The 14,040-nt window shown below is 38.9% G+C and overlaps 2 protein-coding genes and 1 pseudogene across 2 annotated transcripts; all 3 read left to right on the top strand.

Annotated features, from left to right (window-relative positions):
- Positions 1 to 2,650: 2,650 nt before the first annotated feature.
- On the top strand, positions 2,651 to 3,820 carry LOC126625049 (splicing factor 3B subunit 6-like protein). The gene is made up of 2 exons (XM_050294124.1): positions 2,651 to 2,669; positions 3,465 to 3,820. The coding sequence occupies exons 1-2, from the start codon at positions 2,651 to 2,653 to the stop codon at positions 3,818 to 3,820; spliced, it is 375 nt and encodes a 124-aa protein (XP_050150081.1).
- Positions 3,821 to 6,846: 3,026 nt separating this feature from the next.
- Positions 6,847 to 9,200, top strand: LOC126625596 (cytochrome P450 71A9-like; annotated as a pseudogene).
- A 1,334-nt stretch (positions 9,201 to 10,534) lies between these two features.
- Positions 10,535 to 12,555, top strand: LOC126625042 (cytochrome P450 71A9-like). The gene is made up of 2 exons (XM_050294118.1): positions 10,535 to 11,450; positions 11,709 to 12,555. The coding sequence occupies exons 1-2, from the start codon at positions 10,554 to 10,556 to the stop codon at positions 12,318 to 12,320; spliced, it is 1,509 nt and encodes a 502-aa protein (XP_050150075.1). The 5' UTR covers positions 10,535 to 10,553; the 3' UTR covers positions 12,321 to 12,555.
- The last annotated feature ends 1,485 nt before the right edge of the window (positions 12,556 to 14,040 follow it).

Raw genomic sequence — 14,040 nt, 5'->3', positions numbered from 1 at the left:
TCTGCAATATTAAAAACTAGAAGGAAAAGAAAACAGTTTTGGGATAAATCAAATTAAAAAAAAAAAGCACTAGGATTCCACCATCACCTAGCAATCCTATGAACTTTTACCAATTACTTATGATTTACATATGCCACTTTGAAGGTTAGGTTTTCCTAATTTATATTCTACTTGGAAGCTCCAACATAGAACGTATATCTAACTTGCAACCCGTCTGGACGTTTAGATCAAATCTGAACATGAAAGACTCATTATGCTTTATGAAAACCCTTTGAAAAACCATGCAATCCTTAAGACGTGGTGTTCATCCTAAGTGAAATTACAATTATTAATCACAAGAAGCCAGCGTCAATTTCAGGGAACCTTCCGACCAAAATTGCATCAAATTATTTTTTTAAAGATCCTAATGGTAATCAGGCATTAAGACAATTAGATAGTTTTTATCTCGGTGATTAACAATTCAAAGTATGCATACAATCAATCATAAGTAATTAAATAAAAATCACATATTCATGCTAAAGGCTCAAGGCTTCACCCTAGCAAAAGAAATTAGTTACCCATATTCATAATTGAAATCATAGAAAATATTATTAAGAAAATGATTGAAAACACCTTAAAGTAGAAAATCTCCAAAAACCCTAGCAATTCTCTCTGTCTCCAAAATTGCATGAAATAAAGCGTAGTCTCAAAATGGTAGACGGCCAAGCAATATATCTGCTAAGCCCCCACACAAACCCTAAAAATAGGTCCTTTATTCCCACTAGGAAACTAAATATAATAATCAAATAAAATAGGAAACATAATCCTAAATTAAATGGTAAAATTCGCCTAAAATCTGAACAGCCACATTTTAGACCCATAAGCTGCTCCAAAACTGGCCCAATATAGCTGGATTTAATGTTTGGAATATTCTGAACACTTCTCCAGAAGGCCACGAACCCATCCGAAGTTATCTTGGGCTCCAAAAACGCAATTTAAGCCCAGAAAAGCCATTTTCCAACACCCCGCATCACTCCTTTATTTTATCGCCAGAAAATAACCGCTTGGTGGAAAAATCCCAAATTTTGATACAATCAAGCTAAGTGACTCACGAACGTCCTCCAACTGGAATTACTCCAAAATTCGTCCATTTGGTCTTATTTTGCTCCAGAGGAAGTCGAAAGTCCTATATTGAAAATACAATTCAAAGTATCAAAATTCTTCCAAAATATTAACCAAAATATACTAAGATTAGGGTAAAATATAATATAAAATCTACTCATCAGTTATCATTAAGTCTAAAAAATTTATGATATCACGAAAAGTTTTAAGTCAATTTTTATTCCTTGAACCTCAAGTCTAGGAATTAGTATTGTTTAATTACTAAGTTCTGGCGTGTGAGAAATTAGCCTCCTGTCATGAATAAGACATGCATTGTATAATACAAGAACTCATTTATTTTTCTGTACTTGCTTTTCCTTGTTTCTTCTTCGTCATATAATTGTGAAATTCATGAACTTTCTGGAAAGAGTTCCATGGTCGAATTCATTACCAACGTCAAATTTCGGAATCCAGATCCATTGATCCTTTAACCCATGCCTATAAAACAGGGGGAAATAAGAGATTAATTCAAGAATAATAACAAAGAATACTACAAAAGAAGGAAAAAAAAAACACATTAAGCTGTGTAACTTTTTGACATAATTGTGTTCCGTAATTGCGGTAAAGCGTCTTATGATATATTATACAATTGTTTAAAAATACTCTCGATGTAGTAAAGATAATTCAATTTTATTTATTATCAGTAGAAATTATTAAATGAGTTTCCATGCAAATTTATTTTTAATGTAACCATATAAGCAAATTTTGGTTTTCAATCTCTTTTGTTGAGTATATGATTATTAAGAATACTATGAATAAAGATATGGAAAAAATATTCGGCATAGTTTCAAGTGAGGCCTAAGATACGTCCTTGTTCGCCTTGAGGCCAGCTTGAAATAATTTTCATTTGGGTGTGACCAGACTTTGTTTTTCTTCTCCTACCTCTCACAATCCACTAATTTCCGGTTCCAGCAACTGTTTTAGGCTTTTCCGCTTGACAATTAATTGGGACCAGATAATCATTTATCATATTATAAGAAAGAGCAAGAATTATATAGATCGAGTTTATCACTACTGTAATATGAAATTAAAATAGGGTGAGAATTTTGTTTTTTATAAACGATAGATAAATCTACATAAACTACGGAGAGGGAGATTCAGACACAGGTTATCAGGTATAAAAGTGAATATTCTCAACTAACCGAGTTACAAGCTACTTACGTGCAGTTTCTTGATATAGTGATACTAAAAAATAGAGATTTAGGCTAAGCTATACAACATGGACGACCTTCAACTACATATGAATCAAACTTTATACCACATGCTTACTCCCTCCTACTTAGATAGAACAAGGACCGAATGAGATTCGGTAGTACAAGGACCGACTGAGATTGGGTAGAACAAGGATCGAGTCCCGACAGAGAAGGTCGGCAGAAGCTCTCAAAAGAGAAATACGTTGTGCCAAATGATACACCATTTTTATAGAATAAACAGTGATGTTGATTTCTTAAGTAACTTGCTCGAAATTAACGCCGCAAATCTTTTGATTGGAATCTGTTAATATGAGGTAATGAGTAACATGAATCTCAGTTGACTTTGGACCATTTCCATCAATTAATATACACATTCCATTTTATATTTCAATGATAATGAGTGTTTGTACCATACTTAGGGCCTCCGTATTTAGACCTCGTATAAATACTCGGGGGACTCAAATGTAATTATGTAATAAATGAAGGGGCAAATATGTAATAAGTGAGGAACCCTTATTCCATAAAAGGGCATCCTCACCCTCACAAACCTCAAGCCTCACTCTCACATTACAAAGCTCTCTCTCCCTCACAATCCTCTCACAAACAGAAAAATACAATTTCAGTGTGGACGTAGCCCAAACATTGGGGTGAACCACGATACATCTTGTGTTCTTTACTTTCTTGCAGATTCACGGTTGGATTTACGTTGTTCCAAGACCCCTCCGGTTTTGTGCATCAACATTTGGCGCCGTCTGTGAGAAACGACACGAAAAGTTGTGTCGGTTCTCTCTCATTATTTCACCTCCTCCATGGATCTGCAAAATCTGCAAAAACCCAAGAAAACCAAACACCACACCAATATTCTAATTTGTCCTCCTCACAGCCAGTGCTTTTCCATTTACTTTCCGATCCACCTTCTCTTGCTTAGACTAAACTCCATCAGAGGCGCAACTGGATCACAGACGCCATCTCTCTCTCTCTCTATACTTTCTCTCTCTCAAAAGTTAAAAGAAACACCACCCCCACTACCACCACCGAAGGAGAATCGGAAAACACTGGAAACTACGCAGAACTCGAGGTTTTGCCGATCCGGAATGACGCAATAGGCCTTCCATCTGCTCTAGATTCGAGTTAAAGTCAACACCAGCCTCCCTCCGGAAGTCAACCACGTGCTCTACGTCCGCAACCTCCCCTTCAACATTTCGAGCGAGGAGATGTACGACATCTTCGGCAAGTACGGCACAATACCGCAGATTCGCATCGAGACGAACAAGGACACCAGAGGCACCGCATTCGTCGTTTACGAGGACATCTACGATGCCAAAACGGCGGTGGATCACCTTTCCGGCTTCAACTTCGTGAACCGGTACCTCATCGTGCTCTACTACCAGCAGGCGAATATGGGCAAGAAGTCCGACATGAAGAAGAATGAGGAAGAGATCGCCAGGATGCAGGAGAAGTACGGCGTCTCCACCAAAGATAAGTGATTTCTCTGGCCGCTCTTCTGGTTAATTTTGTGATGTTTGGAAGCTGGGATTATCTGATTATACTATTCCGAATTATTTTTATTCTGGATTGTGTAATATGTTATTTGGGATTCTAGATTTAGAGGTGTTAGTTCCTTTGTTATCCTCCGCGCCGTGGCTCAGTTCCTGGAAAACAATGGGTTCTCCAAAACCTTGAAAAAGTTCCCTTCTGAAGCTGGAATCGAGAAAGGTGAACTGAAGGATTTACCACTGGATTTGAAAGAAATGTACTGCAAGTATTCTAAGATGTGGTGTTAGTACAATTTTGGGCCATAAAAAAGGTGCAAATTGGAGCGTCTGACAAAGTAGTAACGGCAAAAGATAGTGTGCACATGCATGACAGCAAAGCAGAGACAGAGACAGAGAGAGGTGCAATGGAAAAGAAAAACAAAAGCAGAAAGCAGAAAGAAAAAGCAGAAAGAAAAGCAAAAAGTAAAAGCAGAAAGCAAAAGAAGATAAAAAGAAGCAGACATAATTACGGTGGTGATGGCATGCAGAAAATGGAATTATGGGCGTGACCCATTGAGCAGAGGGTCGGATTTATTTTTGAATGATGTGATTTATTTATCTTTCAGAGACATCTGTATAACCCCATCAGATGGTAATAATAATAATAAAAAATAAAAAAAAACGGCAAGCCTAAAATAATGCGCTAGAATGTTATATGGAGGGCGAATGCCCATATGCCCAAAAGAGCCAGGCCCTATGACTCCAAATTTATTCGGCACCCTGCCGCTATTATCACCAACCAGGTGATCAAAAGTACGATCAGTACTCCAAAATTATTCGGCAGCCTGCCGCTATTATCACCAACCAGGTGATCAAAAGTACGTCCAGTACTCCAAAATTATACATGAGCATCACTCATGTCAATCATACATAAACACTCATGAGCATCACTCATGTCAATCATACATAAACATTCATGACCATCATTCATGTCAACATTCATGAGCATCACTCATGTCAACATCCATGAGCATCACTCATGTTAATCAACATAAACATTCATGAGCATCACTCATGTCAATCAGCTTCGAAAGCTTCATTTACAGAGCTCTAGCTTCGAGAGCTCCAGCTTCAAAAAGCTTCATTTACAAAAGCTCCAGCTTCAAAGCGTCACTTGAAAAGCTTCACCTACAAAGCTTCAGTGCATGGTCTACAAAGACCGCCTTCGAACAACCGCTATTTCGGCCCATACATGGATTGAATTTGAAGTCTCCAACCCACAGCGTCTATTAACTAAAGACTTGGGGGACTACACTATGTATCATATATTGGACTTCCGCAACTGGGCCTCATGAAAAATACTTGGGGGACTCTAGCTTATTATTTATGTATTAAGGAGCGAACCCTTATTCTATAAAAGGGACTCCCTCACTTTCATTAGAAAGCACCCATTATTTATGTATTGAGGAGCGAGCCCTTATTCTATAAAAGGGACTCCCTCACCATCATTAGATAGCATCGCCGCCAACTGAGCAACCAACTCGCCGCGAGCATCACTCCTAATCCATCATTTATGTATTGAGGAGCGAGCCCTTATTCTATAAAATGGACTATCTCACCATCATTAGAGAGCATCGCCGCCAGCTGAGTAACCACCTCGTCGCGAGCATCAACTTTAACCCATCAATTATGTATTGAGGAACGAGCTCTTATTTTATAAAAGGGTACTCCCTCACCATCAGTAGATAGCATTGCCGCCTAATGAGCAACCGTCTCGCCGCAAGCATCAACTCTAACCCATCACTTATGTATTGAGGAGCGAACCCTTATTTTATAAAAGGGACTCCCTCACCATCATTAGAGAGCATCGCCGCCTACTGAGCAACTGCCTCGCCGCGAGCATCAACTCTAGCCCATCATTTATGTATTGAGGAACAAGCCCTTATTCTACAAAAGGGACTCCCTCACCTTCAACGCCACAAGCCGAGCAACCTCGCAACATGTGCTACTTCTAGTTGAGCATCATTTCAGATTGAGCATCGCCTCATATCAAGTATCAGTCCTAGACGACATCTAGTTACTTCGACCCACACATGGACTAAATTTCAAGTCTCCAGCCAAAAGACTCTCTTGATTGAAGACTTGGCGGACTACTGTTTGTACCATACTTAGGGCCTTCATATTTAGACCTAGTATAAATACTCGGGGGACTCAAATGTAATTATGCAATAAATGAAGGGGCAAATATGTAATAAGTGAGGAGCCCTTATTCTATAAAAGGGCCTCCTCACCCTCACAAACAGCAAGCCTCACTCTCACATTACAAAGCTCTCTCTCCCTCACAATCCTCTCACAAACAGAGAAATACAATATCAGTGTGGACGTAGCCCAAACATTGGGGTGAACCATGATACATCTTGTGTTCTTTACTTTCTTGCAGATTCACGGTCGGATTTACGTTGTTCCAAGACCCTTTCGGTTTTGTGCATCAACAATGAGTAACATGAATCTTTTGATAGGATTCTACTAATATAAGGTAATGAGTGACCGCATCTCAGTTAGAAATTGTTGACCATTTCCCATCAACTATAAATACACATTCCAGTTTAGATTAATATTAGGTAGATTAAATTTGCAAACAAAATAATGTGTTACCAATAAGAAATAAGTATGTTAATCAACACTTAAGTAAAAATCTAATTATCAACTTCCATGTTATTAATTTACAAACTTTATCTACAAATTTAGTCTATAGCATTACCCTCCAGTTTATATATTTCATTGACTTCCACGCATAATATTTAATAGGATGGTGTTATCTACACACCCCTTTTTACTTCTTACACGACTCCTGTTAATTTATATCATTTGATCTTTTTCAATTCTTTTGATCCAACGATTGAAAACTAAAAGGGATATGTGGAGGTAAAAAAGTGTGTATGAATAGCACCACCTATTTAATATATCCAAATGATCAACTTGCCGTCTTAACTACTTATCACTTGTAATCCCTGTTTCCATCCTCACAAAATATAGCCATGGATTCTCAAGTCCTCCTACTCCTTGTTTTCCTCACACCCTTTATTTTCTTGCTCTTGATCAAACATAGAAAGAAAAGTATTGCTTCTCAAGCAAGGAGGCGGCATCTCATTGGCAACCTTCACAAGCTCTCTGATGACGGCTTACCCCATCAGGTCCTTGAGCGCCTAGCCGCCAAATATGGAGATCTCATGTTTTTACAATTAGGCTCGGTATCCACTCTAGTGGTCTCTTCATCTCATATGGCAAGAGAGATCTTCTAAACTCATGACCTCATTTTTTCAGGTCGGCTGACCTTATATATTCCAAAGAAGTTTTAGCTATGACTCTGTTATCATTTAATCCCTATGGGGAGTATTGGAGGGAGGTTAGAAAGATTGTGATCTTCGAACTGCTTAGTGCAAACAGGGTTCAAATGTTTCAGTCTGTGAGGGATGAAGAGGTCGGACTTATGCTCAAATCTACCGTGCATTGTAAGGGTCCAGTCAATATCAGTGAACTTACACTTTTCTTGGCAAACAATGTTTTGAGTCGTTTGGCGTTTGGTAAAAAGTATGATGCTGGAGGAGAGATCGGAAAGAACAGACTTCATGAGTAGCTTGAAGAGACAAGGGCCATGTTGGGAGGATATGGTGTATCGGACTTCCGACCGTGGATAAGTTAGCTAAACAAGTTCAATGGCCTTGATCAAAAGATAGAAAAATGTTTTAAAGGCTTGGACAATCTCTATGACAGAGTGATTGAGGAACACCTTGATCTGAAAGGCCTAAACCGGAGCATGAAGATCTTGTTGACGTACTTCTTTGAGTTCAGAACGATCCCAGTCAAACAATCGTCCTCACTTCTGACCAAATTAAGGGTGTTCTAACCGTATGTTGCATTTTCTTTCTTCTGGCATTTGAACATATGTTAATTGGTATTATGATTTTCTTCTTCTTTTTTCAATTACTTCAATGATATTGTTTTATAAATTAATTTAGCTGGCTTGGGAGATGGATAATAATTGTGAAATATTTTCTTGCAGGACATGTTTATTGCAGGGTGCCAGGGACTGATACTTCCACAGCCACACTGGTATGGACAATGGCTGAATTGATTCGGAACCCCCGCGCATTGAGCAAAGCACAAGACGAGGTGAGAGAAGTTTTGAAGGGAAAACATGTGGTGGAAGAAAGTGATCTGCCCAAACTCATGCACCTAGAGTTGGTCATGAAGGAGAGTTTTAGACTACACCCACCGGTGCCATTACTAGTTCCAAGAGAAACATTACAGAGTTGCATGATAGAAGGGTACGAAATTCCTGCCAATACAATGGTGTTTGTGCATGCAAAAATGATAAGAAATGACCCGAAATGTTGGGAGAATCCAAAAGAATTCTTGCCTAAGAGATTCATGGACAGCTCAATTGACTACAAAGGAAACCATTTTGAACTTTTACCATTTGGCGCCAGAAGGAGGGGTTGTCCTGGTATCAACTTTGGTGTGAAACTGATTGAGCTTGCGCTCGCGAATCTGCTTTATTGTTTCGACTGGGAACTGCCTCACTGGGTAAGAATAGAAGACTTGGACATGGGAAAGGCTACTGGCCCAGTGGCCTTGTTGTGCCTTGGCCCGTTCGTCAGTGCGGAAACGAGATTCAGAGTACAACCTCACCAAATCATACTCAGTTGAACAAAATAAAATACAAGAAATAAAGACACCGAGAAATTTACGAGGTTCGGCAAAAATCCTGCCTACGTCCTCGGAGAGATATTGCTCTTCACTATGAGAATAACAGTACAAGTACATATGAGTTAAATCAATATAACCCAATCCCGAATCCCTTGCACACCCACTCATAGAATTTTCCCAAGAGCCTCACTCTACCCCAAGAGTTCTTTCACTAGAATATTTTTCACTCTAGCTATCTTGATTTTCTCTCATCCGTGCTCATGCTTTCCCATGGGAGAGCCGAATACTCTCCCCCTTGGATGCTCTCTTTTCCACCCTCTCCTCTTCGGCTCTTTGCAAATAAATGGAGAAGAAAAATAAATCAACCCTTCCTTTTTCCACAAACATAATGATGATGCATCATGCTCCCTTTGCCTTTTACTCAAACCCCAAAGCCATTCACGTGGCATGCAAATGGGAAACCAAGAAAAAAGGCCAAAACAAAAGAATCCCAAGCAAACATCATCATTGTCTTCCACTATTAGCCGAAATGAGATATGGCCACATTTGGTCACTACTCCGAAAGCATAACACACAAAGTCACTTAATTGTTGCCAGCTCAAAATATGAGCCAATCACAACAGGCCTTACAGTTGGCAAGAAAGTTCCTTTATTTCTAGCTGCTAGACCTGCATATCATTGACAAGCTATGTTGCACAATAACATGCCTCGTCAGCCGGTACAAAAATTCGTTCGAAATGGTTCAGAACTTGTAAGTTATTCAAAAAATCTGTTGTTAATTTTGTTGTCCATAAGTCTACTAGTATGACACCATGAAAAGTTTAAAGTCAACTTTTATTCCTTGAACCTCAAGTCTGTCTATGAATTAGTATTGTTTAATTACTAAGTTCTGGCGTGTGAGAAATTAGCCTTCTGTCATGAATAAGACATGCACTGTATAATATAAGAACTCATTTCTTCACCAGAAAGTGGGTTCTCAGGTGCAAATGTGATTTCTCTTAATCAATTGAACTACTTACGTGCAGTGTTCCTTGATATAGTGAAATTAGAAAGTAGAGATTTAGGCTAAGATATACAACAAGGAAGACCTTCCACTATATATGAGTCAAACTTAAGATCTCATGCTTACAAAATAAATACATACCAAAAGTCATCCACCTATGTATCGTGTCCCTCCTAGTTAGGTGGAATAAGGACCGGCTGAGATTAGGTAGAACAAGAGACGATTAAAAAGGTCGGTAGCAGCTCTCAAAGAGAAATATATAAGTTGTGCCAGGTGATGCACCATTTTTATAAGTTAAAGAGTGAAGTTGAATTCTTAACTTGCTGGAAATTGTTGACCATTTCCCATCAATTACTCTACACATTCCAGTTTATATATTTCATAACTTGCATGCGTATAATATATATATCCACAATGGTCAACTTGTCATTTACATAAAACAATATAACTAAATATCACTCGTATCCCTCTTTCCTTCCTCAGAAAATTAGCCATGGATTCTTAGCGTAAATCTCTACTTTCTAATTTCAATATATCAAGAAACGCCGCATGTAACTAGTTTGGAGTTCAATTGATTAAGAGAAATCACATTTGCACCTGAGAACCCACTTTTGAATCCCCTTTCACGTAGTTTATTGTGAATTATCGTATTATTTGTCAAAAACCAATAAAACCGACTCTTGTACAGGTTTAACAAGGACAGACTAAGACGGTCGGTAGTAGCTCTCAAAGAGAAATAGTTGTGCTGTGTGATACCCCATTTTCATAAAATAAACAGTGAAGTTGAATTCTTAACTTTCTGGAATGTAACGCGCAAATATTTTGATAGGATTCTGTTAATATGAGGTAGCGAGTGACATGCATCTCAGTTGCCATTGGACCATTTTCCATCAATTATTATACACATTCCAGTTTAATATTTCAGCGACTTCCATGCATTAATATTTTAATTTTATATAGACAGTATAACTACTTATCACTCGTATAACTACTTATCACTCGTATCCCTCTTTCCATCGCCAGAAATTAGCCATGGATTCTCAACTCCTCCTACTCTTTGTTTTCCTCATACCCATTATTTTATTGCTCTTGATCAAACACAGAAAGAAAAGTACTGCTTCTCAAGCAAGGAGACTGCCTCCTGGTCCCAGGAGGCTGCCTCTCATTGGCAACCTTCACAAGCTCTCCGATGGCGGCTTACCCCACCACGTCCTCGAGCGCCTAGCCGCCAAATATGGAGATCTCATGTTTTTACAACTAGGCTCAGTATCCACTCTAGTGGTCTCCTCATCTCATATGGCAAGAGAGATCTTCAAAACTCATGACCTCATTTTTTCAGGTAGGCCGGCCTTGTATATTCCAAAGAAGCTTAGTTATGATTGTGTTAATCTGACATTTGCTCCCTATGGGGATTATTGGAGGGAGGTTAGAAAGATTGTGATCTTCGAACTGCTTAGTGCAAAGAGGGTCCAAGTGTTTCAGTCTGTGAGGGATGAAGAGGTCGGACTTATGCTCGAATCTATTGCGCATTCTAAGGGACCGGTCAATATCAGTGAACTCACACTTTTCTTGGCAAATAATGTTGTGAGTCGTTCGGCGTTTGGTAAAAAGTATGATGATGGAGGAGAGGTTGGAAAGAGCAGGATTCATGAGTTGCTTGAAGAGACAAGGACCCTGTTGGGAGGATATTGCGTGTCGGACTTCCTACCTTGGATAAGTTGGCTAAACAAGTTCAATGGCCTTGATCAAAAGTTAGAGAAGTGTTTTAAAGGCTTGGACAATCTCTACGACAGAGTGATTGAGGAACACCTTGATCCGAAAAGGCCTAAACCGGAGCATGAAGATCTTGTTGATGTACTCCTTCGAGTTCAGAATGATCCAAGTCAAACAATCGCCCTCACTAATGACCAAATTAAGGGTGTTCTAACCGTATGTTGCATTTTCTTTCTTCTTGCATTTGAACATATGTTACTGAATTGTTATTATGATTTTTTTTTTCTTTTTTCGATTACTTCAACGATATTGTGTTGGCTTAATATACATTGTTAGCTCATTTCCGAACAAATTAAGCTTTTGGAGTCCAATAGTTGTTTAACAATTTGAATTTAAGACTTCTTTGTATGGTTTTATCGAATTAATTCAGCCGGCTTGGGAGACGGATGCTAATTGTGAAATCTTTTCTTGCAGGACATGTTTATTGCAGGGACTGATACTACCTCAGCCACACTGGTATGGACAATGGCTGAATTGATTATGAATCCCCGCATATTGAGGAAAGCACAAGACGAGGTGAGAGAAGTTTTGAAGGGAAAACAGAAGGTGGAAGAAACTGATCTGTCCGAACTGGTGTATCTAAAGTTGGTCTTGAAGGAGAGTTTTAGACTACATCCACCTGCGCCATTACTGCTTCCAAGAGAAACCTTAGAGAGCTGCACAATCGAAGGGTACGAAATTCCTGCCAATACAATGGTGTTTGTGCTTGCAAAAATGATAGGAAGTGACCCGAAATGTTGGGAAAACCCGAAAGAATTCTTACCTGAGAGATTCATGGACAGCTCAGTTGACTACAAAGGAAACCATTTTGAACTTTTACCATTTGGCGCTGGGAGAAGGGGTTGTCCTGGTATGAACTTTGCTGCAAAGCTGATTGAGCTTGCGCTCGCCAATCTGCTTTATTGTTTCGACTGGGAACTGCCTCACAGGGTGAGAAGAGAAGACGTGGACATGGAAGAGGCTGCTGGCCTTACAGTTGCCAAGAAAGTTCCGCTATTTCTAGCTGCTCGACCTGCATATCCTTGACAAGCTATGTTGCCCAATAAACATGCCTCGTCAGCAGGGCACAAAAATTCAATCGAAATGGTTCAGAACTTGTAAATTATTGGAGAAATCTGTTGTTAATTTTGATGTCCTCAAGTCAAATAATCTATGATGTCACGAACTTGAACTTCAAGTCTAGGAATTAGTATTGTTTGATTAAAGCGTGTAAGAAATTAGCCTCCTGTCATGAATTGTATAATACAAGAACTCATTTCTTCTCCAGAAAGTTCCTTCTCTTTTTTATATTTGCTTGTCAATTGTCATTGTTTCGTCTTCATCATGCTCTATTCAACAAAAGAAAAATGTATATACACTAGATAAATCAACTATGTCAACCTCTATCATTGTCCTCGGAACATAATTAGTCATCAAACACGGCAGTAATAAACAAACAAATCCCTTTAGCTGAGGCTGCATATATATATAACCCTTGCGTACTCTCCAAGTCTAAAGGAAAATGGGCTTAGGGTCACCTTTCAAGTAGCTAATTCAGATTATCTCAGTAATAAACAAACAAATTTATTTATCGTAGTTGAGAGATCTCTCACCGTGTGCAAAACTGCACAAAAAGATCGTGGCCGTCCGTCCGTCGAAAAAAACTACATATTGATAGGGGTGGGTTCAAAAAACCGAACCAAAACTGTCAAACCGAACCGAAGCGAATCTGGTTAGTTGGTTCGGTTTTGCTTGTCAATTGTTATTGTTTCATCTTCATCATTCTCTATTCAACAAAAGAAAAATGTATATACACTAGACAAATCAACTAGGTCAACCTGTATCATTGTCCTCGAACATAATTAGTCATCAAACACGGCAGTTTGAGGTGAAACCTTGGATCTGCAATTAAAACTAATAAGAAATGAAGCAGCGGAATTTCAATGTTTACACACGTAAAGGGCGTTGTAAGCTAAAGTAGGAACGAAACATCAAAGCAAACAGCCTGTATTATTTTCCAGGAGGATCTACTAACTGAAAAATATATATATATATACTAGCATTAGATAAAATGAACTAAAAGCAGTAAAAAGGGGAATTTGACACCGCTAACTATAAATTAAGCCTTAATAATCAGGAATAATGAATATGATCATCACATATTTGTAGATCAATCCACCACAGCCAGCTTGTGGTATTCTTCTTCAGAGATGACGGCTTCCATGACATGCTCTGCATCAATTTCCTCACCATTGTCCAAGAACGACTTGAGCAAATTATTGGAGAAGCCACTCAATATAGTTTACCCCAGTTGCATACAAGGCATCCTAAATTTCTCCCATTCGAAATCAAGCCTTGACATATACGCCAATGCACCAAGTGTGGCACCACACCGCCATACCCTTGCTCCTCAAACTTCCTCTTTGTTTCCTAACAACCAATCTCCAGATTATCCTCATGGCAAAAGTCTTGGCGACTGAAAACAAAAACCTTCTTAATCATCTGCTCTAACTCCAAATTCTCGTTCACGGCTACTTCCAGAATTGAATCAAACACCTTCGTATAATTAAGAAAGCAGCAGTCTGCTTCCTCACAAACTCACACTTGGACTTAAGATCATAGCCTTGTACCAAATGTATCTGAGACGAGTACTAAGTGTAATTGATCACCTTTCCTTTCCACGGCCCTTCATTCAATTCGGACACCAAAAGTCCTAAAGCCAGCGAGACCTCCGTTGTCATATTCCCCCAAGTATCTAATATCTATT

The sequence above is a fragment of the Malus sylvestris genome, chromosome 6, assembly GCF_916048215.2.
Source record: "Malus sylvestris chromosome 6, drMalSylv7.2, whole genome shotgun sequence".
NCBI lineage: Eukaryota > Viridiplantae > Streptophyta > Magnoliopsida > Rosales > Rosaceae > Malus > Malus sylvestris.
The sequence above is the reverse complement of the archived record's forward strand: the minus strand, read 5'-3'. Positions and strand labels throughout refer to the sequence as shown.